The 26,551-nt window shown below is 38.6% G+C and overlaps 1 protein-coding gene across 1 annotated transcript in view; it reads left to right on the top strand.

The window, feature by feature from the left end:
* Positions 1-21,945: 21,945 nt before the first annotated feature.
* Positions 21,946-26,551, top strand: part of TLL1 (tolloid like 1) — a 281,506-nt gene continuing 276,900 nt past the window's right edge. Inside the window, exon 1 of the mRNA XM_044681682.1 lies at positions 21,946-22,114. Coding sequence (XP_044537617.1) covers positions 21,946-22,114 — 169 coding nt within the window. The remainder of the gene's footprint in view (positions 22,115-26,551) is intronic.

The following is a 26,551-nucleotide window of genomic DNA, read 5'->3' as shown; positions in this document are numbered from 1 at the left end:
GAGAGACTGGTGTGCGTGTTAAGTTTGGCTGGGCTTCCCTCCTCCCTAACACTGAGAGCTTCAAGGGGTTTATCCCTGTGATGGTATTGAGAACAGAGATGGACAGGAACTAGTATTCAGACAAAGGACTTTTTTGGGTATGGTGTTGACTTTTTGCCAGGGCTTAATGAATTGCCTGGCCCTTAGAAAGTCCCTTTCTGGATACAGTCCCTGTCAGGCAAACAACAATGGCAGACAGCTTCGGGTTTGATTTAACTGAAGCTTAATTGAGTTGTCTCCCCAGATTTCCCCTTACACCTTCAGCTCAATTCAGGTATTTTCAAGAAAATGTAATCTGACTATGTAACTCTCAAAAGAGATGGTTTTATTATAACAGGTTCAAGGAAGGGTTAGGAAAATGGGATCAGGAGACCCTATTCTAATACACAGGTAGTTTGAGGTCTCTTTGGCCTATGGCAAGCCTATGGCTTTGGCTTCAAACATTCTTCTTCCTTCCTCTATTCTGTCAACTAACCTAATCTAAAGACAGGTTGCAAGTGTCTCTCTTTTGTAGGCACAAGAAGGGAAAATTGTCTTCAGACTGGCTCAGCAAGCTTTCCGGGTGGAAAATCCCTCCAGCTGTTGTAGATGTCCAGTCAGCCTCTTTGTGGTTATATAGGAGAAAACAGGAACACTTTCAGGTCTTCAAGGAACAAAGGAAAATTGGTAAAAATTGAGAAAACCCCAGGTATCCAAATATTGAATCCTGAGGTCAGATAATGTCCTCCATCCAGCAATGAGCCCCTAGATGAAGCCCCTCCTCCTCTTCTATTTCCCACAAGCCTCTGCTACTCCTTCCAAGGGTCACACCTGCCCTTCAATCTTCCTTGCAACATTCCAAAAATCTCCTCTCTGTGCAAACTTTTCCTACAAAACCAAATCCTAGATTATTTATTAATTCAATGGTTTTCTTATATTCAGTTTTATTGAACTTGCCTTTAATTTTTGGGATTTCTAATTTAGTCTTATATGAGGATTTTTAATTTGCTCTTTTTCTAATTTTAAAAATTACATTCCCAATTCATTGACTATTCTTTATCTATTTAATTAATATAAGCATCTAGAGATATAAAATTTCCTCTACTGCTTTTTTTGTATCCTACAGGTTTTGGTACATTGTCTCATTATAGTTCTCTTTAATGAAATTATTGTTTCTATAACTTGATCTCTTTGATTTCCCACTTAAAGAATAAGTTATGTAGTCTCCAATTAATTTTTATTTTATGCTTCCATGGTCCCTTATTATATATAATTTTATTGCATTGTATTTGAAAAGGATTCATTTAATATGTCTGCTTTTCTTCATTTAACTATAATTATTTTATGCCCTAATATATGGACAAATTTTGTAAAGGTACTATGTACAAATGAGAAGAAGGTATGCTCCTTTCTATTCACATTCAATTCTCTCCAGATATATTTCATATTTTACTATCTGAGATTCTATTCATGCCCCTGAACTCTTTCTTATTTATTTTTTTAGTAGATGTATATAATTCCATGAGGGGCAAATTGAGGTCTCTCACTATAATTGTTTTGATATCTGTTCCCTTCTGTAACTCATTTATTTTTTTCTTTAAAAATTTGGATACTATAACATTTGGTACATATTGGTTTAACAATGATAACGCGTCATTATCTATGGTACCTTTTAACATAATATAATTTCACTACTAATTTCTTGATTATGTTTATTTTAGCTTGCCCTCCCTCTGGCTTAGTAGCCAAGGACTCCACTCTCCTATGTGTGACCACAGCCAGCAGGTCCCCAACCTCTTAGCACCTACAGTTACTGGTGTGTACTCCTTCTTTGCTCATCCTCTCCTAGAGCTATTGCCTGGAACAGAGCCAGTGTCTGGTCAGTGTATTGGGGCTTCTGAAGTCCTTCCACCATCTGTGAGTTGAGTGGGGATTTCTGGAGCCAAGGCTGCTTTTCACACAGCTGCTTATAAGGCTTATGGCCTGTTGATTGCTCTAGGATCTGCTGCTGGGATATAAATTCCTAGGTCAAGCTGACAAGGTGAGGCTACCTGCCTTACCGCCAAGGGCTTGCAGTTTATTGATTCCTTGTCATTTGTTCAGGGGTGTTTGCATCAACAGGTGACAAAGGGCCAGGGCATTCAGAGATCTTCCTTTCAAGTTATCCTTGGCTGCTCTGATTCACTCCAGACTTACATTTTTGCTGCTTTTTATCATTGATTCTGTGGAGTTATTTCTGATTGTTTGTGGGGGAGTCTAGAGAGCGCTGCAGTCTCAAGTCCTGCTCCACCATCTTTGCACCCCTGGCCAATGTGAATTACTGTTTAGAGAACAAGGAAAACCACCTCAATTTTTGTTGTTGTTCAGTTGTTTAGTTGTGCCCAAATGCTCATGACCCCATGGACCATAGCATACCAATGTTGTCTGTAGGGTCTTTTGGCAAAGATACTAGAGTGGTTTGTCATTTCCTTCTCTAGTGGATTAAGGAAAACAGAGGTTAAGTGACTTGTCCAGAGTTACAGTGCTCAATATAAAAACTGGCCCAAAGAGATTAAATGATTTCCCCAAGGTCACACAGTAAGTGACAGAGTCAGGATATGATTCAGATCCTATGACTCCAGATCTAGCATCTCCACTGAGCCCTGCCCTCTCAATGTCCTTGAAAAGCTTAGATAGATTTTTTTCATCCTTCCCTACCTTGTAGCATTACTTAGAATTTCCGTTTAGAGCTGTTAAATCATCAGCATTCAGAAGCTCATGGCTATTTATTTGAAGATTCTGAGATTGTAAACTCTCTAAGATACCACCATATTTTTCGCCCTTTCTAATCCCTTCAAGACCAAGAATTTTAGAGCTAGAAGGGAACTGATTAATCCCATTATTAAATACTGTCATTTTTATCAATGAGAAAGGCCCCAGGGGATGAAATTATTTTCCCAAGGACAGTCAGCCAGTTTATGACACTGTCAGGACCAGAATTTGGGTGACTGTATGCCAAGTCCAATGATATTACCACAGGATCATGTTATAGAATGCTAAGCACAGTTCTTGAACATAGGATGCACAAAGAGGAAGTATGGAATCAGGAAGACATGGTTTCAATTCTTGTCTTTGGCACATTATTAGGGCTATGTGACTGACCAAAGCACTTATTTTGTCAGTACTCCAGTTAACTTCCTTTGACTGTTGGTTTCAGATGAGTTGAAGCATAAGCAGATAAGCTTCCATGTGAAGAATTCCCTTTATCAATGATATAATTGATGTAGACTTTCTCCCACCCTAAATCAGATACACTACATAACAGGACACTTAAATATGGCTACGTCTTGCATTAAGAATGCATATTATATGCTTTAAAAATTTAAGCTAGCATAGAATTTAACGTGGCATGAGATTATAATTATAAATCTTATTTATAATTCCTACAATTAAAATTGTGAAATTTCACAGATAATGGACATTTTTAAGAATATACAATCCAATTTAACATGATCACTGTTTATAGAAAATGCCCTCTTTGTAAGGAAAGAAATTGTAGGTCACTATATTTTTTAAATGAATGCAAACTAGATTTTTTTAAAAGCAGAAAATTGGGAAATGTGTCTGTTACTCTCAAGCAGAGATACAGGAAAATTACTCCAGATGGCAAGAGTTGCAGAGAAAGCTTTCCCCCCAACTGAGTTACAGATTGCATGAAGGGACTAGTAATACTTAGAGTAGCAAAAGAAACAGAAAGAGTGCCCTTCCTCCTGCCCCCTCCGTCTTCACTTATCCAAATCTTAGTTCTCCCTGTGGCTCTGATGAAACCTCCCTAATCTCCCCATCCAGTTCTTTCTTCATCTTCTTTAGCATAAAACTTTGTATCTTTCTAGTGGAACTTATCACTTGCTCTCTTATATTACAATTGTTTCACTTTCTACACTGTAAATCCTTTGAGGGTTGAAGATTATTGTCTTGTTCACTTTTGGATCACCCAGAACTCCTATAATAGAGCTTGGCTTACAGTAAACAATACAAAAATGTTTGTTGATTGGGCATCCGGAAGCTAAGCTGAGAGGTAAGGGAAATGATTACTCCAACCTAGAGTATGTGACAGAGAGAGGAACTCGGACATGGTCTGACAAGGACTGTAGATCAGAGTTAAGCAGATTTTAAAGAGTCAAAGGAAAGACAGGTAGAATATTTTGTATTTAAAATGCTTCAGGGGAAGTCTATGGTAGGAATGAGAGATGCTCAAGAATGGAATCCTGAAGACACAAAAGGAAGTAATATGAATGATGAAAGAACAAAAGAACCCAACATGATTTGTCTTAAGAGGGCATTGTGGATGCACAGGGAACTCACAAACCAATTTGGATTTTTAAAGGAAATATCTGGAAGGTGGGAAAAAAATTCTGGGTAACAGAGAATAAATATAAGAGCTTGACATGGTTCTATAAATATAGTGTAGGAAATGTGAATACTTTAGAACAGCATTGGTGAACCTTTTGGAGATCGTGACCAAATTGTACTTTCAAGACACCTCTGAGCCCCCTGCCTTGCCCCAGACAGAAGAGGGATGAAGTACTCACATTCAGCTGCTGGGCAAAGGGGCCAGGCATGTGAAAAGTGTCCTTGGGTGCTGTGGAGAGGGAGAACAGAGCAACCCCCTCTGCGCTGCTGGGGCATGAGTGCCATGCCTTCACCAACATGGCTTTAGAATATGTAAAGGCTAGTGAAAAAAACCATGAACAACAAAAAAAGTTTTGGTTTTGCTCTATTGGGAGAGAAAGGTGGATCAAAGAAAGGACAGGACCCTCCCTTGGGTGAGTGAATAAGATATTGATGACTGACAACAGACAGAAGGCAGAGCTACTCAATTACACAAGTTATATTTTTTCTCTGCAAAGGTAAATGACTTAAACACAGGTAATAATGGACCTAAAGTGACGAACAGGGAATTGATATGGACTATAAGTAAAAAAGATCAAATCATCTAGAATTCAATTCTTAGAGTGTTGGCTGGAGGCACTATGAGTTTAAGTGACTATCCTACCCCTGGTCACACATCTGGTATATATCAGAGAATCAATTTAGCACCTAAACTCAGCTTGTCCTAATTCTGGGGACAACTCTAGCTTGTATGTCAAAATGTCTATCGTTTGGTCTCTCTCTTTTTCTCTTTCTCTCACTCTTAACAGTGATGGTGGAAAATGACAAATGGACATTTCTTTCTTTTAAATTAGTATCAAATAGAGCAAAGTCAATCCCTCCCTTGGGATTGAACAAACAGGCATTACAACTTATCCTTCATCCCCCTCTCTGTTGTGAATAGAAGTAGTCCTTTTCAATAGTAGTGATTGATTGGGATGCAGATGCATATAGTGATGAAGTAAAATCCTGGAAAGCAGTTGGGTGATCCTTTCTGCCTAGCTCCTGAACTTCCAAGATCACTTAGTAATGAAGAAAATAACCCAGGAGCCCCACTGCTATTTTGCTGCCGCCTTCGCAGGCAGGTTCTTTAGGAGCACAGACTGGAAAGGAAGAGCCTTGTGGGGCTGACAGCTTCTGGTTCTCACTAGGGGTCGCAGGATGTCAAAAAATTGATCACCAGCAAGGACAAAGCTGCCAAAACCAATCCTTATAAAAGCTGCTTCACTGTGACCATGTAGTGAAGGCAATTCTTAGGCAAGAATACCAATTAAGACTCAGGACTTAAAAAAAAACACACGAGGGCCAATTAGAGCTCTGACTCCTGGCTTGTTTTTCTCTTTGAAATTGCAAGCTTCAATGCTGTAAGTGGCCTTTGAAGACCTAAAAAGAAAAAAAAATGCATCTAAAGAATAAATAGTGCAACATTTACAAGAGCAAAGGCTATGGCATTCAGGCTCTCTGGTGGCTTTCTGTTTATAGTTTTCTTCAGTTTCTCCTTTTATGTGGCTGCACATCCAAAGATGTCTTTGAGGAATTTGCCCAAATATCATATTCTTAAAGATACCAATTTACAATAAATAGAAAACATACAACCAACTGATGAGAGTATGTGCAGGCACAAACACACTAACATGCACACACCACTACCATCACTAAAGTTCTCTAGAAAAAATTGAGTTAGTTATATTTCTAATATGTTGTACTTTTTACTGCTCTTTTGATAAAAGCATCTTACTAGGTTTAACATGGAATGGTCACATTCCTTTGCGAACTCTTACTCTTAAAATTTAAAGGTCCAATAACTAATGTAATACTAACATGGGACCCATATTTACAAATACAGTTATCTATCAACTGGGGTTAAATACATAAAAATGTAATAGTATCTGCCCTTAACAAATGTACATTGTTTGGAGAGAGATGAGGTCAATATTAGAAAGATCTACTAGGGGGCAGCTGGGTAGCTCAGTGGAGTGAGAGTCAGGAGGTCCTAGGTTCAAATCCGGCCTCAGACACTTCCCAGCTGTGTGACCCTGGGCAAGTCACTTGACCCCCATTGCCCACCCTTACCACTCTTCCACCAAGAAGCCAATACAGAGAAGTTAAGGGTTAAAAAAAGAAAGATCTACTAAATAAGAAAGGATTCTTATAGGCAAAAGCTTTTCAACTGACTTTTTCAGGAAAGTAGGTGTTGTAAGGAGTAAAGTCAAGCAGACAGTTCATTGCATGTATGCATGACAACCAGTGGAAAGGCATGGAGATAGGAGATGAAATATGTGTGATATGTGTGTGATGAACAGCAAGAAATTAATTTTACTGGGACTATTGAGTGTGTGAAGGAGATTCCTGTGAAGGATGTCTGGAAAAGTTGGATTCCATCCTCAAAGGGCTCTACATGTCAAACAATGGAGTCTGTATTTGATCTTTGAGTTAATAAATTAGGAGCTAGTAGAGTTTATTGTGTAGAGGGTGACATGATCTTTTGCTTCCAGAAAATCACTTTGGCAGCTGTGTGAAGGATGATTTGGAGAGAGATTTGAAGCAAGTTGTCCAATTAAGAAACAATTGCAAAAGTTCAAGCAAGAGGGGAAGAAGGTCTGAAATCAGGTAGTTTCAACTCGGTGAGTAGAGGAAAAATGGACAGATGTTATAGAAAAAGAATCAACAAAATGTGGCAAATTTCAGCTTGAGAAAGTAAGGAGTTGAAGATGATTTCTAGGTTGTGAAACTGGATGATTGAAAAGATAGTGGTGCCCCCAAAAGAAACAGAAAATTTCAGAAAAGGAGTGAGTTTTGAGAGAAAGATAAATGTGTTTATTTTGTGTAACTTGGAATTCAGATGCCTACAAGGCATTCAGCTGAGAAGTACAACATACAAATGATGATGTGAGACTGGGTTTGAGAAGGTAGGATTAAACTGGATGCATAGATCTGAAATCCTATCATAATGTTTTAATTATGGAGCTGAAAGGGACTTCAAAAGCTATCTAGTCTAGACCCTTCATTTTACAGAGCAGGAAACTGAGTCTCAAGGCAATTTAGTGACTTGCTCACTGACACACAAGTAATAATCATCAGAGTCACATACATAGAGATGATAATGGAACCCTTGAGAGTTGAAGACATCATTGAGTAAACAGAGTGAAGAGAACAAGACCTAAGGCATAACCTTAAATAATACCCAGTTGACAGCTGGGCATGAATATTGATGATCTAGCAAAGAAGACTGAGCTGGAACCATAAGACAGGTAGGGGGAGAACCAATAGAAAGTCGTGACACAAAAACCACACATTGGAAGAAAAAGAATGTGGTCAACAATGTCAAATACTACAGAAAAGTCAAGAAGGGTGAGTACTGAGAAAAGATTTTAGCAATTTAGCAATTAGCAAAAAATTAAGTTTAGCAATTAAGAGATCATTGGCAAATTTGGAGGAATAATTTTCAATAGCATGATTGCCTGGGCTATATATCCATTACCTAACTTTATATATATATATATATATATATATATATATATATATATATAATATGTACATATATATATATTTCATTATTTTAATGAATCCTTAAACTCTGTTGACACATATTGTAATTCTTCCATGCTTTCTCATTAATATGATATATTTTATATGCATAAAATAATAATAATATATTTATCATAGCATAAATGAGATGATATTTTATAAATGTAAATTAAAAATAAATTATATCCTCAAATCAGCATGTCAACATGTCATCATGAATCAGCCATAGAGTCAAGAAGACCTGATTTCAAAATTTGCCTTTGATATATACTTACTATATGACTATGGGAAAATCACTTAACCACACAGTGCTGAGCCAACTCTTAAAAGGGACTTGAGTTAAAGGCTTTGCTTCTGATGAATATTACTTTTGTGACTATAAGCCAATCATTTAACCTTCCAGACACTCAGTTCCCTCATCAATAAAATGAGGAGATTGAACTAGACATTTTAGGATATTGAATTACTATCCTATGACCCAATAGTCTTAAGTCAGTGATTCCCAAATTGGATGCTAACCACCCCCCCAAATGGGTGCTGCATCGATCCGGGGAGCGGTAATGGCCACAGGTGCATTTGGGGGCAGTGAATAACTGTAAGGGGGCGGCGATAGTATGTGACAGGGGGAGCTAAGTAATATTTTTTTTTCTGGAAAGGGGGTGGTAGGCCAAAAAGTTTGGGAACCACTGTCTTAAATTATGGATGAGTTGCTTATCTGCATTGGTAGAAGGAATTTCCATACCATGACCTTATTTTGCTGATGAAGCCATAATACACCATCAAATTGTTATATAAAAACAGTAAAACAAATGTTGGAAAACAAAGTAAAACTTGTAGCAGCCCACATCCAGGATGATTCTCTTGCCTCTAGTAATTCTTATGTAGCCACATGAAACAGGAAGCCTTCACTCAAATCTGTTTCACTTTTTTTTTTGCAAGTTTACCTAAGATTAAATGAGATAACTATAATGCTAATCTTACACAAAAATTTAGATGTAGATTTTACACATGTTAATAATTGGGAACAGCTCTTTGTTGATTCTGGTAGATTGGAATACTTTGATACTTAAAAAAATACAAATGTACAGGCACATACCAGAAAAATCATCACTTTGGAAAATACAATTAGACTTTTGAAAGATAATATCACCTTGCTAGCTCTTCTAAGTTTCTCTCCTATTCCATAATATTGTTTCTGTTCATTTATATAGTTTTAATTTTCATTTGTATAAATAATATATAAATTTCATCTATATAAATTTATTTTCCCCAAAGTAATAATTTTCATATATATTTTTTAAAATCAGAATAATTTCTAGTATAACCTAGATTATAACCAACATTTAATCTTACCCTACAATGAAAAAAATATTGGCCACCCAAAGGAAAAGATAACTCAGTATATGCAACTTTCAGCATCTGTTGTCTCCTACTTTTCTAGGGAAGTAATGAATATAATGAGAGAACAGAGGTGACAGTATTAGTGCTCAAAATACATTTCAAAGTAGTTATCATCAGAACCTAAAAATAGAGAAGTAGACTGAAATTAAATTTAAATTTAGCATCCTTTTCTCATTGATGATTTTAGGAATGCAATTCATGATTAATATTTTAAATATATAGGTAAATTTTTGAGGTAAGGAGAATTCAGAAAACACTGCTTATGGAGTCAAAGATCTGGGTCTGAATTTTGCCCCAGCTATAAACCTCAGAAGTATTCTTTAAAAAGTCACCTAACTTCAATGGGCCTCCATTTTCTTGGCTATAAAATAGTGGAAGTTGGAGGTGATGGTGCTGGATCAGATGATCTCTAAGGTATCTTTCCAGCTTTAAATTCTCTGACCCAGGTTGATTTTTAGGGAAGAAAAGAAGATAGAAATTGAAGTTTGCTTGCACTACATCTCTGATAATATTGTCTTTATTAACTGATGGCACATACTATGTTGGGAAAAAAATCTTTCTTGGTTCATTAATCCCCTAAAATGGGAGTGACTTGAGTCCTTAGGACTGAGATATTTCTATAACAGGTTGGGTAACACATAAAAAGGCTAATAAAAGACCTACTACGTCTTGAATTAATTGTTCTCCTAATTGTTTTCCTGTTTTACTGGTAATTAAAAGCAAACAGCTTAAAGTTCTCTGCATAATTTCAAAAGGGGCAGCCATAAACTTTGCACTGTCATTTAAATAAAACATAAGACAATTTCCATTTCTTCACAATCATAACTATACCAGAGTAAATCCTCAGCTTGATTTGCTGTTTACACTGCAAACAAATATCTTCTAACTGGCCCTATTTTGTTGCATAGTTCATTTCAATAAATTAAATTTTATTTTTGTAATAGTTTGGAAAATCTTACATTTTATTTCATAAGTGAAATGAACTAAATTTTTTTATTTTTTTAAAAAGTAATTAAATTTATGAAAAAGTTATTGGGAACAAGAGTTAGTTCTTTTTTATGTTTTATTTTATTTTATTTTTTCCCATGGTTATATGATTCTTGTTGTCTCCCTCCCCTCTTCCCTTCCCCCCCTCCCAGAGTTGACAAGCAATTTCACTGGGCTATACATATATTATCACTCAAATCCCATTTGTATATCATTTATTTTTGTAATAGAGTAATCTTTTAAAACCGAAACCCCAAATTATATACCTATATAAATAAGTGATAAATTATATGTTTCCTTTTGGATTCTACTCCCACAGTTCTTTCTCTAGATGTGGCTGGTATTTTTTCATATAAGTCCTTCAAGGTTTTCCTTGATCTTTGCATTGCTTTTAGTAGCAAAGTCAGTTACATTTGATCATCCCACGATGTTACAGTTGCTGTTTATAATGGTTTCCTGGTTCTGCTTATTTCATGCTGTATCAGTTCATGTAGGTCTTTCCAGTTCTAATAGAAATCAAGCAGTTCATCATGTCTTATAGCAATATTATTCAATCACAATCATATAGCACAATTTGTTCAGCCATTCCCCAATCAAGGGACATCCTTATATTTTCTAATTTTTTGCAAACACAAAAAATGCAACTATAAATATTTTTGTACAAACAGAATCTTTCCCCCCCTTTTTAAAAATCTCTTTGGGATACAAACCCAGTAGTGGTATGGCTGGATCAAAGGGAAGGTAGTCTTTTAAAGCCTTTTAGGCATAATTCCAAATTGCCTTCCAGAAAGGTTGGATCAATTCACAACTCCACCAGCAAAGTATTAGTGTCCCAATTTTACCACATTCCCTCCAACAGTTATTTTCTTTTACTGTAATATTGGCTATTCTGCTAGGTGTAAAGAGTTAATTATTTTTTTTTAAATTCTCATTGGTATAGAAATAGAAATGAATGAAGAGGCATTTTGAATGTCTAAAAGAGAGTGAGAGAAAGCAAAAACCAACAACTCTCAGCATCTCTGGGTACATGGAAAATGCCTGATAGAGAAGAGGAATGTGATATGAGGCTCACTCCTACAAATAAGCACTGACCTTTAAGCTCCCAAATGGAAATGTTTTCTAAAAAATTAGCAATAATTTACAAAAAAGCAAGAAACAATTCTGATTGCAAATTGCCCTTTGTTATATATTTGATCTGACAAAGTGAGATGGGAAACTGAGAAGTTATCAGGAAAATTCATCATTCTCTTTTTCTCTCCAAAGCAAAACGAAATTACTTCCCTCCCCCACAAAAAAAATCCATCATCAAATAATCTACTTTGATCTGAAACATTTGGATAACAGAGAACAAAGTGTACTTTTAAAAAAAGCTTCTGATCTGAAAATTTTGGCTTATATAGATCCAATCCTTGCATATATAGATTCCTGTAGACTTTTGCAAATCATGTAATGGGAAATGCGGTTTTTCATCAGTCTACTGAACTGATGTCCACATAACCCAAATCAACTGTTGAGACTGCTAGAATTCTTACATCATTCCCAACTCTACCTTACTGATTTTTAAAGTGTTCGATGGTAAGATCTGAAATATATCTAAATAAACTATCCCCAACAAAGGAAAAAGTGAGAAAAATGTGAAGGAAATTGAACATTGGCCTCTGGGGTTTAGCCCACCTTAGCTCTTGGGAGTTTCTTCCTGACCTGCTTGATTTTTTGCTGTGCTGCTCTGAGGCCCTTCGGTTTTATTTTAGAGACCATTAGTTAATGTTGTTAAAGTGCACCTGAAGATAGATGAAAAGCTATAAATATATAACAAACATATTCGCTTCTAATGTTTTGTATTGATTGGGTTTTGGTTTTATAGTGCAAAACTTTTGCTTTGGTGGTTAGAAAAGTGACCCAAAGTGAGTTGCAATGCTTTGATTCTGAAGGCCAAGGTCATTAATTATTGCCACCTGGACGCCCAATGTAGATCACAAAACAAGTTTGGCCTGGCTCAGGAACAAGGCCCACAGCATAATGGAGAGAATACAAATGCTCATGGAATAAGTAATGTTGAAAACAGCTGCAGCTTATGAATAAAATTAAATAAGTTATAAAATAAACACCAGGGATTTCACAACCTTTACAAAAGGATGGAGTCACATGATCTTCAGGATAAATGGACTGACCAATTAGGAAACAAATTTATTCCAAAACTTTTAGTGAAACTAGTCAATTTTATCCTTCTTTTAAGAGATGTGAGTCCCATACAGCCCAACTCCAATGAATGTAGCTAAGGCTACGCTATATGCCTTAATTCCTTTAATAAGTGGCAATACCTCTTTAAGTTATAGAATTAGCTAATCAAAGGTGCAAGATAGGTTTGGAAAGTCCTACATTCCTGTTGAATTAATCAACCAAAGGCAGAATGCCTAGATGCGGAAAAGGTTCTTACTCAATCTGGGAGGAATAAAATGCTTTCGGCCATTGGTTGAAACTAGATGACATGATGGAAGAGATAAGTGCTCTTAGTTGAAAGAGTCTGATGCACCTCTGGTTTAGGTATCTAAGAAAAGGAGATTCCTTCAGAAGGATTTGAGTGTTTGCTTGGGAAGTCAGTATTCTATAAATTAAGGCACTAAATTCTATCACTTATATCAGAGGGCTAGAGTAGCTAGGTGGTGCAGAGGATAAGATGCTGCTTTGAGAGTCAGGAAGACTCCTCCTTCTGAGTTCAAATCTGGCCTTGGACACTTCTAGCTGGAAGATCCTGAGGAAGTCACTTGATCCTGTTTGCCCCAGTTTCCTCATCTATAAAATGAGCTGAGAAGAACCACTTCTGTATCTTTGCCAAGAAAACCCCAAATGTGGTCAGTAAGAGTAAGACATGACTGAACACTGAACAACAACATATTAGAGGGCAACAAGATGTGTGGAGTGAGCCCAGAGGGAGACTTTCCACGCCCCCACATCCATGTCATCAGAGAGAATGGGCCAATAAGAAACAATTCATCCAGTCAGGAACTGCTAAAGAAAACAATGAAAGCAAAAACTAGACATTCAGAGAGAAGTATAGTTTCAGGATTATTTAAAATCCCTATCACGCAAGCCTAGTAGTAACCTACATATACCTTCGAGGAACTTGATAAGAACTCCATAAAAGGTGAAAAGACTTCCACATAAGCACGAGCTGCAAAATTCCCTTTCACCCCATGGACTCTCTAAGCTTGAGCATACCTTTCCTAGGCTCTGAATGTAGTTGTGGGAAAATGGATCCCAGATTTGGGTGAGGAAAGAGGGAGATATTATTTTGCATCGGAGTAAACTCACATGAGCAAATATTCCTTATAAAAAGGATATTTGGTTAATTGATATTGGAAAGATGTCAACATATTACATTTTATTGGGGAACATACCAGAAAGGAGCACATAGAAAACCCAGCCAACCATTCAGAGTTACCTCTAGAACTGAGGGGAAAAGTGGCCAGCCATTCTCTGTGGTCCTGACCTTCCAACAAGGGTGGAGAGAGTAGCCCAAATCTTATTGTACACTATGTACTGTAATTTGAAAAAAACATACAACCAAAACCGAATGTCTGCAAGGTTCCCGTTGCAGTATTTTTGTTGCTAGAATTTAGGAAAATGAATAATTTTTGTTGATTTTAAGTCGTTTCAGTTGTGTCCAACCATACATGACAGGCTTTGTGGTTTTCGTGGCAAAGATACTCAAGTGATTTGATATTTCATTCTTCAGATCATTTTACTGGGGAGGGAACTGAAGTAAACAGGCTTAAGTGACTTGCTCACTGTTAAGTGACTCGCTGAGTGTCATAGTAAGTGTTTGAGGAGACATTTGAACTCAGGTCTTCCTGCCTGTAGTTTTAACACTCTATTCACTAGATGCCCAATTAAGTAAGTAATTTAAAAGAACAGTCCCATTGCTCTCTTTGTTAATAAGAGAACAACGAAGGTGGAAAAGCAAGATGAATTCTTGAACTAAATGAATCTGATCCATTAATTCCTGGATCTTCTTTTTTTTTGGTCATATTCTATTTGACACTATTCCTACTAGGAAATTCTACCTGGCTTTCAAAATCCTAGGATGATTTAGAAATTATTGAGAACAATGTCCTTACTTGTACTAGGGTTACTTCCACCATTTGCTCTCATGATGATTTCTATTTTAGAAACGTTTTCAAGGACTATTATGTCTTCTAGGTTTCAAATAATTTCTCTTTGCATTTTTAATAGTCTTTGAATGCCTTCAACAATGCTCCATTCTTAAAAAATTATTTAGACTATGTGAAGAATGTGTTTAGCAACAAGTAGCGATGACTAAATAAAGATCATAAGTTTTTTAATTTGTGGCTCCTGGGTTGCCATGTTTGAATCTTGTCATAGTCCTCACTCCTTGTCATATGCCAAAAAGGACTAGGAATACTTTTACAAGCTCTTTTTCTTTCCTCAGCCTTCCTGAGCTTTAACTAATGGGGCTGTAGAAAGGAGCCTGAGGTATATATATACCAAAGGATATTGTAAATTACCGATATGGCCTCTTCAGAATGATGAGCATACCTGTAGAGAGAAGGAGCATATATTTCCATTCACCTCTGTCACTGACATCTGTCTTATCATTATGTATCTCCTCTCCACTTTCCACTTGATCATCTGAGAAAGGACAATTAAATCAATACTACCACTGCTTTTGGAAAAGTCCTGATCCTGCCCATGACTCCCCTAGCCAAAGCTCTTTTTTTCTGACCCCTGCTCTCTATCCTTCTGCTGCCTTCTCATCCAGAAATATTCCTCTGCCATGTTGGCTCCCTTCTCTCACTGTTGAGTTGCATTTGAGGCCTCCGTTTTGGGGAGGAGCCCAAGTCAGCCAGTCTTTATTCCTTCTCTGCCTTTGCTTCAAACTTTCTGGTTTTTTATCCGAATTATTTCCATGCCCTCCTTTTCCAGCTGCCTTTTGGGTGTTTCCTAGCCCTTTTAGGATGCAAATTTCTTTAGGGCAAAGACTATCTTTTTATTTTTATTTGCATCCCCAGAACCTAGCATAGTGTCTGGTATAGAGTAAGAGCTAAATTAATATTTGTTGCTTTATTGTATTTCCCCCGATATTATAAACCCCTTGAGGGCAGGGACTGGTCTACCTCCCTTTTGCATTTAGAGTCCTTGTCTTCAACACAGGGACTTTTACACAACATAAGTACCTAATCATAATGTTTCTTTATTTGGAGAGGGTAGAAGAAGCTCTTTCTCCTTCTTATTTTACTGTTTCTTTCAGCTCTTATCAGCCCAAGGCTAAATCATTTAGAAAGAGCTCTAGGAATCATGAAACAAAGAGTGCACTGATTCATCTCTTGGTTTTTGTCAATTATGCTGGAAGAGTTGTCAACTCCTGGAATGACTACCAGCTGGAGGTAATATGTGCAGGATGGGAAGCTCAAATGAAATAGCTTTCAGACCATGGGTGTATATATATCATCCTCAACCTTTGTCTTCCCAGATCCATACTTTTTAATTCTCCAAATATTTTATTTTTGTTAATAGCAACTTTTGAATAGTGGTTTGTCTGGGTCAAAATAGTGTTAAGTCCTTGATAATTCCTTAAATTTATATAAAGTCCCTCCTTCCATTAAAAGAAAAATGGTCCAAGAGTTTTAATGTTCATCCCATTATCAATATGGCATAGGGTACAAGAAGGCTGACCTTTGGGTCTAGAAGATCTGAGTTCCAGTACTGTCTCTGCTATATACAGGCTAAATGATCCTGACCAAGTCACCCACTTTCTCACTACTATAGGCAACTCTATAAGACTTTAAGTATCAGAGAAAGTGCCAACCTGCTTTAGAAGAGGGGATTTTCTTATCCCAGAAGTCCCCTTATGGATGAACTTACAGGTCTACATCCTATACCACCTAATTTATAATCTCTATACGAGGAAGGTAAGAGGCTGGCATGATTCATATCTCAGAGACCGGAAAAATATAAATATTTTTGGAAAGCATATTATCTCCATTTATTCTTGGAAATAAAATTTAATAAAATGACTTGGTTTACTTAATACTTCTTATTCTTGTGCAATTAATAATACCATGCATAAACAAGGAGGAAGGATCACAGGGGAATAGATTTCATCCCACGAGGGATGCTTTAGGTCATCTAGTCAACCCTTTTTATTTTACAGCTGAGGAAGCTGTGCTTTAGAGATGTTAAGTGACAATATTTGGAAGAGTTAGGTTTTGAAAGCAGATCCTTTCACTATACATCAAACACTCTTTGCACAGTACCCCATTCTTCACAGTATCAGGGATCAGTCCTGCTGAATCTTATTCTGTAGTTTACAATATTTCTCTAGCAATTTCATTCATTTGATAAATATTAGGTACCAACTGTACGCAAGGCAAGATACTAGGTGCCAGATCATATAACGTATTTTTCTCATGAATGTATTCTATGGAGGTAACTAAATGAATCTTTTCTATAGCCCCATGCCTACAAATTGACAAGCATTCTTTAAATACCTACAATAGGTATTATCACCCATTAAGTCAGGGATAAGTGAGAATAAAAGATGAGAACTTCTGGAAATTGCTTTCCTTTTGCTCTAATGATATGGCAGAGGAAAAAGAGGGTAAAGTATAGAGAGAAGAGCAGGAACTTGGATAGAGATGAGGGAAGTAGGTACATATATATGGGCTCCAGGCTGGGAGGACTCTAACAATAAATGCTATGAGACCTCCTAGAGAGGAAAGAAAAGCCTTTAGCTGGGTGGCATCTTTTTTCATTTTCCAAATCCTTCATTTCTGGATAAAGGAGATAATTGTTTCCAGAGATGATGGCCCTTTTCTACTCTTGGACAAAGAAAACTGATCAGACTCCTGCAGAGGCAGTAGATAATATTTAGGAATAAAATAATAACTCATGTTCAAAAAAGAGTATGTATAGCCTCTGCCCTTAAGATGTTCCTTTTGTGTGTGAATTATTAGGTCGAATGTTTGAAAGGGTTAATAATAACAGCATACATATCTAGTATCTTAAGGCTTGCAAAGTGATATTCGGTTTATTGGCTCATCATCGATTTAGTGGAATAGTTTGAGAAATGGAGGTCCATAGGAAAAGGAAGCCATCAGTTGCAATTTAAATTTAATTAGAACAACTAAATACCAGAAGTTTCTCTGGGCATACCAGGGAGAGTGGCATAGGCCTGGGGAAGAATCTCAAAGTGGTGAGAAAAGGCAAATGAAACCTCTTGGGTTTTGGACCAAGTTAATTCCAGAGAAGGCAAAGAAAGAAACCCAGGAGACCTATACAGCTATATATCATAAGAAACAAACGGTCTCTCTTTCCTTACTGTTTGGGAGTGTTGGAGAGGCTAATGGCTACCAGAGTACACAGTAGAGTAACTAGTGACTTACGCCAAGTAGCCTTCTAAGGAGGCCAGAATCCATATCTGGAATGAACCATTTCGATTTTGGGAGTTAAAAAAAGAAACAAACAAAAACTAATGGCTTCCTCTTAATACTTTTCATATTAAAAAATAAATTGGAAGTGAAGCAGATTTTTTACTTGCTTTCCTTGATGCATTCTGTCTCTGTGGAAGGGTGCTGGTTACTTAGGAAACGGATGTAGGATGAGATTTGATTGAATATGTTGTCAAACCAATTATCAGAATTGTAGACATGATGGGGAGGGTGAATATCTGTGTGTATTTGTGTTTGTGTGTGTGTGTCAAGTGAAAATAACATTTGAGATTTTAAACTTTACAATAGGCTAAAAGAAAACAGGATGAAAGTCATAGTTCCCTAATCCTGAGGTAATAAAGTTAATTATGGAGAAGGTATATGACTTCTACTCCCAAAGCCACAATGATGCAAGGAAGACTTTTCAAAAATGGACTAGTTGGAAACTGGTTGACATATCTATTTTTACCATCTTTATTTATAGGCTATATTAACTTGTAATCTTAACAATAGTAAGAGATCATATTGATTCTTCATTTTTTTTTGGCCTAAAAGTCCATATTTTTGCTATTATTGTGGTCAGCTGGTCTGCTGGAGTTTGATGTGACCCCTGTTCAGGTGGTGATGCTGAGGTCAGAGGCAGATGGTAGGCAGGAAGCCAAGAGTGATATCAGCACATACATCCCTGAGAGGTAATCTCTCTCTGGAACAATCTATTAATCTTACTAGAGGACTGGAATCACCCACTCTATGCTTTTCTAAGGCTGCCCCACTGACACACTGCTATAGCTATTGATCACAATTATATATCTGTTCTTCTAAATTGACATTTTCCATGGTCAGGACAAGATGCTTTTCATCCATTGCAACTTCAGAAGGAATTTATGTTTCAAAGGTAGGTATATTATTTTTAAATTTGAGACCAGAATTAGACCAAGTTAATGTTTTAAAGTAAAAATCTTAGCATCCATTGGGCTGATAATTATGATTCTTTAAGCTCAATAAGTACTTTTAAAATAATTTTTAAAACATTTAAACATCCTCAATTGTATGTACAGGTTTTTTTTTTAAATACCCCATATGTTACTTTTCTTTTGATTATCTATTTTATTTTCTAATTTTACAATTATAAGTTTCACAAAGAAATGAAACCTAGGCATTGTCATAGTATAGGGTGCAGATGTCTCCACATTTATCTCGTAGTATATGGTAGCAATTATCTGGAACAGTTACATGAGAAGCTTTCATCACTACTGATGCTACTGATTACTATAACAGTTAAAGAGGACAATTGGCACGAATTTGTGAAAAATTGCACAAGGGTAACACAATAAAAGGTAGTATTTAAAGGACATTAGAACTTGTAGGGCATGGACTGTACTAAAGCACAAGTCATAATGGGGCCAGGTATTTCATTTAGGGGTAAGTGGGATGCTTTCACATGTAAGCTGTACCTTTCATAGAACAAAATGCTTGATAAACATTCCCTCAGTTGTTTATGGAGTGAAACCTTCCAGCAGAATAAAAACACAAGCTCCATTATTATTGATTATGCAAACCATTTTTTTTGACAGGGTATTTTCAATTCTAAACCAAATGGGGATTCTTGTTTCTTGAACTGCTTCTTATCCAACTCCCCACCCCCAGCATGCTGCCATATGCTTTTGTCTTTTGTTACAGGGCTTGGGAGCTGATTATAAAGAAGATCCATCTATCACTGCAGTAGAAAAAGGAACTGAAGAAACATTTCTTTAGCTTAATAACTGAATCTGTCCAGGTCCTCCATCCATCACACTACCTCCCTCTCCCTTCACTTTTATTTGCAAATGTTTGATGCTGTCAACAAACATTTATTAAGCTCTTACTACATAAGTGACACTTTATTATGTGAGGGTGTAGGGGGATTACAAAAGTTCTTTTAACTCAACAGAAATGTCAAATCCCTCAAAGAATTGAATATACCTTTGGTTGATTACTAATCCAGAGATTTATAGGTTTTTATTTTGTTTTAATTTTTCCCCTTCAGTGTTATGCTTAAAATGAAGACCTGCAGTTGAATTCTTCTTGATAATTCGAGGAGTCATGTAGGTCAAACATTTCCCCTCTCCAAGCCTCAGTTTTATCATCTGTAAAATGGGGGTGGTATTTGCTCTACCTACCTCACAAGGTTTTTGTGAAGAAAGTGCCTTGTGAACCTCAAAATGCGTTGTAAATACAAAGTTACATTTACTCCCGCTCCCCCCCTCTCCCCCTTTCGTTTTCAGGCATCAAGGAAGTGAGCGGTGGCAGAGGAGTATTTGAAGACCGGAGTTTCAAATGAAGATGTAAGTGGGCTTTTCAAAAGTCTAGGCTGCAGCTGACACTTAGAGAGGTCAGTTAGAAACGTGCAGGCGTCCAATCACTTCCCTCCTCCCAATCCCCTGGCCCCTGGAAACTTGGAGGAGGAGGCGGAAAAGTCTCACCTTCTTTTGAAACTACTTGCAGATGTGAGCACAAGTTCGGAATTGCTCACAACGGGGGTTTTGAGATTTCCTTGGCTATTTTCCTCCCAGTTTCCCCCAACGTCTGTTTGTCTTTAGGCTGACCGGCCGGATTGTGTGTGGCTCTCTTACCACACTGATCTTGGCTGCTGGGCGTAATTCGCTCACCTCTCTCCAGCACACTCAAGCTCTCATATCCTTCCTACCTCCAAATAATCCTCCGTGGCGTCTGCCCATACTGGAGAAACTTTGCTCCCGAGGTAAACCCAGAAATGCCCCTTTTCTTTCACCGAGGTGTGAACTGAGGAAAGCCAACCTTAAGAGCTTGGTGTTTCCTCTTGCTGCAATCTGGAATACGATTTTGAATTTTTTCCTTTTTACTTTCAGTTTTGAGGTTCGCTATTTCTTAGCAAAAAGTTGAGAGATCAATGGACTGACTGACTGACTCACTCTCTTTCTCTCTCCTTAAATAAATCGCTGAGCCTGGAACATTTCCCCCCAGCTCCAGGCGCTAACATTAACCAGCATAGGGAAAAGAAACACATTCTGCCTGTTTATTTCGGGGGGAGGGGAGCGTGCGATTTGTAGCTAAATGATTACGCTTCTCTTCCTCCGCCCCTCAGGTCTTTGGCACTCTAGACTGTTACATACCTAGTCTTTGCGCTGGTGAGCACAGACTTCGCAGTCATCTTTAATCTCACTAAAATATAAATGGAGATAAAATGTCACTGTGGGAGTGCGTGGGTCTCTGTGTTTGCCTAAGTCTATCAAAGGAGCCAGATCGGAGGCTGGGGCCGGGATCCTGACCCTGATTGTATGAATAAGTAAGCAGGATGCTAGTGATTGGGTTAGATGCTTCTTAGATTGCTGTTGTTGTTGAGTTGGGAAGAGGGTAAAAAAAGCTTACGGAAAAAGACAGCCACCCTTGCTTCACGTTCTCCCCATCCCCCAGATGAAGAGTTGCTTCTCTCTTCGCTGCAGGGTTCCAAGGGCTCTTTGGCGTAGAGATTACTCTCCCCCCTCTTTTTGTCTCCCCTTTCAGTTCAGATGTGCTGATGTGCAGACCGGATTCATCTTCCAGGAGCAGAAGTAACAGCAGGAGCAGGAGGGGGCGGCGGCGGCGGCGGAGGCTCTTGGTAGAAGGGATCAGCCCCGGAGCCTTGGCAGAAGGAGCTACGAGTAGGAGTAGAAGTCGGAGCCGCACCAAGTCCCGGGGGGAATCGCGTTCCTCTGGGAGAGGCCGGAGGAGGAGAAGAAGCAGCCGCGCGAAGTTTGGCTGCGGGTTAACCCGCCCGGAGACGTTCTGACAGGCAGCAATCCCGGTGCTGCGAGGACCCGAGTTGGACTAGGACCGCCTCTCCTCCTCCTCTCCAGCGAGTCCTTCCCGCACCTCCCCATCCACCTCCCTCCCTACCTGGCCACCCACACAAGAGCTCCTTCCCAACTTCTCCTTTGCAAAAAGGGGGTGGGGACATACATAAAGCCCCTCTCCTCTTCCTTATGTTCCCACTGTCTCCCCATGTCCCTGGACACCTAGCAGTCACAGTCACGCCGAGGAGCCTCTAGGTGGAGAGGAGAAACTCTCCTCCCCGCCCCTTTCAATCAACGTGGACAGTAGGCGGCTGATAGCCGGAGTCCCTCTCCTCTTTTTTTTTTCCCTCCCCGGGAGGAGGATGGGGATGGAAATGCTATCCCAGAGGATGGTTTTGTGGCTGATGGCCTCGGGATTGATCTTCAGTGGGGAGATGTGGGTCTCCACGGGCTTCGATTATGATTACACTTACGCTTTGCACGAAGAGGATAAAACCGAGACGCTAGATTATAAGGATCCCTGTAAAGCTGGTAAGTGATTTGCCGCGTCTCATCTGCTCAAGTGGCTGTCCACCTGAGCTTCGTTTTTCGTTTATTGCTTATTGTTGAGAAGGGGAAACTCACCTGTTTCTTCCCCTACCCTTCCCTGGCTAACACTCTCAAGCAGAGTGGACTCAAGGACCTTAGTGAACCGGTTCAGGTATTTTTCTCCAACTTCCGAGGACTGTATCCTCCTCCCTCCCCACTCGCACCCCTTAGTTTTGGTTTACTCTAGGCAGCTCCAGATTTATATAGTTAGTAATGCCATTAACAGGTAGTTAGGAATTTCATTAACTGTCCCTTCCTTTCTCCCCTGGAAACTCCTAGAACCCCTCAAGTGATGAAACAACACGGATTGCTCAAGGTTTTAAATACCAGCACCTTAAGTCTGTAGTTTCAGAGTCTTCAGGGGATGCCTTTGTTTAAATAATTTTAATAGCTGGGATGCGGGAGTAGGGGACCCTTAATCGTGGCTGCATTAGAAGGGGGTGAAATGGATGGAACCGTGCAGGAAAAAAAGAAATTACCTAAACTGGGACACCTCTTTTCGAGGCTCCCTCCTGGCTGTAACCACACTATTAAAGCTGTGGGGACTGCAATTGGTTTTGGAGCAATTAGATTTGTCCTAGTGCATCCCCTCCTTCTCTTTAGAATATACCCACACAACAGGAATGGGAGAGAGGGAGAATCCCTGACCTTGGTCCTCGGAGCACCTCTAGGGACCAGTTTTCATCATCGCAATCGCAGGAAGCCCTCGCTTCCCTCCTCTGGCCCCAGTTACGCTCTCTCGGCGAGCGCCTCCAGTTCCTTCTGCTCCCTGGAGTCCCTAGCTCCTTGCTGCTGGTCTCTGTTTGAGCGCACGGCGGCGCTTCCCTCCAAGCTGCCTCTCATTCCTAGGAACCGCACGTGCCATAGGCAAGGACCACGTGAGGGAAGTTCCCAGGGGCTCCTTCTCTTCTCTCTAGAAGTGGCACCTCTCCCTCCTCCCAGGAATTTTGGATTGGAAGTCTCAACTGTTCGCGCAGTTCGCTGCAGAGATGCGCTGTGGCACTCGCTCCCCAGCGGGGGCTTTCTTGGAAAGGAGGAATGAAGAAGGAAGGAAGTTTCTGGGGGTCTAGTTTCTGGGATGACAGCGGTGTTTGGAAGCTAAAAAAGCAGAAATGTGCCATCTCCAATGAAGGGTGTGCTCCTCTCCCCTCCCTTCCCCTGAGATTCCTCTAGTTAAATGGACAGTGCAGTGGGCAATGTGTATCTGCCTCTTCGCCCTGTCAAGTGCTGTACGCAGCATCCCAAGGCAAAGGCTCAGTGTGCGCGCTCTCTGGACTGCTCCTTAGCCACCTGACGCTGACCACTGGGACGCTTGAATGATACCGATAGAGAGGGCTGGAAATTCCTCCTTAGTTTTTCCATTTGATGTGAGATATTTGGTCTGATAGCACTAAGAAGAATAGAACATAAAGAAAACTGTCTTCTTACTTACCAAAGGCATGAGAGAGGTGCTGGACTTTTTGTTTGTTTGTTTGTTTTGTTTGTTTTTGTTTTTCTTCCAAGAGTTATTTATAAAAAGACCTATTTGTAGAGACATGCAAAAACTCGAACCCCTCTTTGTGTAGTCACCTCAGGCCAGGCTGATATTGTCTTTACTTATCAGATGTTCAGCCCTTTTAGTAAAAGAGAGTTAAAATTTCTTTCCTCAAAGTTTTCCTGCACCACCTGTTTGGGAAAATGGATGTAAACTCAGTCAAGAAAGGAGTCGAGGAGAATGATTCTGCAAAGGGCAGGTGTCAATTTGCAAACTGATAATCTGGTTTTGAAATAATTTTATGAAGTCTTTAATATGGGCAAGTAGAAGTTTCAGACAACTGAAAAGGTTGCACCTTGTTAGGTATTTGACAGGACTAATGACTAATGCCTAATTATATTGTGAACTAATGGTTGTCTAGGAAACTATTTAAAATGTTGTTCTTTTCTTGTGAGTAGCTTAACCAACTCAAATCCAGAAGTTGAATAAGCAGGTTGCATTTTCTTGAAAATTTGACATGCTTTTCAGCTGGAAAATACAATATTTCCCCTAATATTAGACTGCTTTGTAAATGAAAGTGGAAGTGTCATAACAAAAAATATCAAAAGGTGGCAAATAGTCCTTCCACCCCCTCCCCTAATGCATATATTCTTTCAAGGAATTATCTCTTGTTTTAGAAATAATCATTCATGATTTTATTTAGAAAGGAGGTTATCCTGCAGTCCTTTTTTCCCCTTCTATTTTAGAGCATTTATGTTTTTTACAACCTAATCTTTGAATTTTGTGTGGTTTGCAAAAAAGTGGCTATGGGTATTTTCCTCTAAGTGATCAGCTGGGAATGATAGAGCAACTGATTAAATGTAACAGTTGAAAGAGTGCTTATATTTATTTTTCCTTGATACCATTTTCCTTTTGGTAGAGTAACATTGAATTGTAACTGTCCCATGCTTAAAATGTGAACGAAAAATTATTTTAGCCAGAAAGGTATCTCTCACTCCCTCTTCATCTAAGGATTTCATTTATTAGCTTGTTTTTTGTTTGCTTGAGTATTTTTGAATGCTACTTCTATTTTTTTGGAGTTTTTTGGAGCTGAGAAAGTAGCTAGTCACCCTTTGGATTTTCTGTGTCTCTGCTGACTCCTTTGATGGGATGAGGTTCTTAGTCTCAAACTTGAATTGAAAATCTGTGGCCCTCCCCTGAAACTCTTTAAAACAGAAGAAGAGCAGTAAAAGAAACTTTGGAAAATAACAAACAGGTATGAAATAACAAAAGTCAGCAAAGAAGAACAGGAAAAGAAAATGATATAGATTTAGATTGTGTTATAATTTTAGACCCTACTAGTTTATAAGTTAGTAAACTGGGGGCGAGGGAGAGTCTGTGCAGGCTGAAATTTTAAGACTACAAGAAGGATCATCTCCAAAATTTAGCCCCAAGAAATTCCTGAGTTTTGGAGCCCACAATGGGACTATCAGTCTGTTCCTATGGGAGCACCTGGTCTGTGGGGTGCTCTTTGAGCAATAGACTGGTGTTCCTGAAAACTGCAAAGAGCCCTGATATTGTCTCCACTACTTACTGTAAGTAAGTTCCCAGACAAGTCATTTGCTTTAAAAAAGGAAGAGCTTGAAATAGATAATATGGAAAATCTCAGCCTAGCTTAGTTTCTGGAGGTTTCAAAGTTTGAAGAAATGGGCGTAACCAAGGGTCCCTTAACTCAGTTTTGCTCCAGATTTCCTGAACTTTAAGTTTGAATAATTAATTGGAAAATTGTTCATCTGGTACCTGGGAAACCATCACATGGACAATTTTTTACTTTTTCTAGGAAAAAAATGTAACATCGTTGAGGGCAGCAACTGAATCTGTTACACAATAAATGTAGTGCTGATTGCCTAAGTGTGCTCTGTGTACTTTGTGTTGTGTGTAGGAATATAAATACACCCAAATATAAAACAAAAAAGACCCAACAATAACAAAAGAAACCCTGCTCCTAGGGAGCTTACATTCTACTCTATTGGAATGTAATACAAGGAAAATTGATGAGGGATAGAATATCTGATTGGGAACAGAATAGATCAGAACACTAGGATTCTGAAAAGTGGGGGATAACAGAAGTTCAGTTTTACTAGAACAGAATTGTCATAGGCGAGTAGTATGAAATGAAATTGGAAAGATAAGAACCACAGGCACTGGTGGGGGAGTAACTGGACATTTTTGGTCAGGGGAGTAATAGAGGCAGGCATGTGCTTTAAGAAGATTGTTTTGTCAGCTGTGTGGAAGATAAATTGGAGAGAGGAGAGGCGAAAAACAAGGAGACCAACAATAAGTGCATTGGAATAGTTGAGACAAGAGGTGATGAAGGTCTGAAATAGGAAAGTGGTTATGTCATCCTGGCTTCATTGAAATAATAAGCATTGGAAATGAAGAAGCTTAAAATATCCATATGTTCAATCATATATTTGTATGCTTAGAAATCCCAATACAGTGAACTAAAAAATTAATGGAAATAAAACATACCTCAGCAAAACAGTGCTAAGGAAGATATGGCCACAGTTCTATATAAAATCATGAAGGATTTAGAGAAATATTCTTTGTAATTGTGTCAAAACGCACTGAATGTGTGGGTAATTTATCAAGGATTTGTTGTTCAGTACCGTTTGATTCTTTATGGTCCTGTGGACCATAACTATCCATGGTATTTTCTTGGCAAGGAACCTGAAGTGCTTTGCCATTTTTCTCTTTAGAAGATCCATTGGATTCTGTTATCAGGCAATCGGACTTGCCCTGGGGTCACACACCTAGGAAGTCTCAGAAGTGGAATTTGCACTCAGGTTTTCCTGACTCCAAGTCCACAATAGTACCCCTAAAGATTAAGCAACAGTTGCCTCTTTATCAAAGATTACAGGAGACCT

The sequence above is a fragment of the Gracilinanus agilis genome, chromosome 6 (genome assembly GCF_016433145.1).
Source record: "Gracilinanus agilis isolate LMUSP501 chromosome 6, AgileGrace, whole genome shotgun sequence".
In the NCBI taxonomy this organism is placed as follows: Eukaryota; Metazoa; Chordata; class Mammalia; order Didelphimorphia; family Didelphidae; genus Gracilinanus; species Gracilinanus agilis.
Note: the sequence above shows the minus strand (reverse complement) of the source record. Positions and strands in the feature narration are given on the sequence as shown.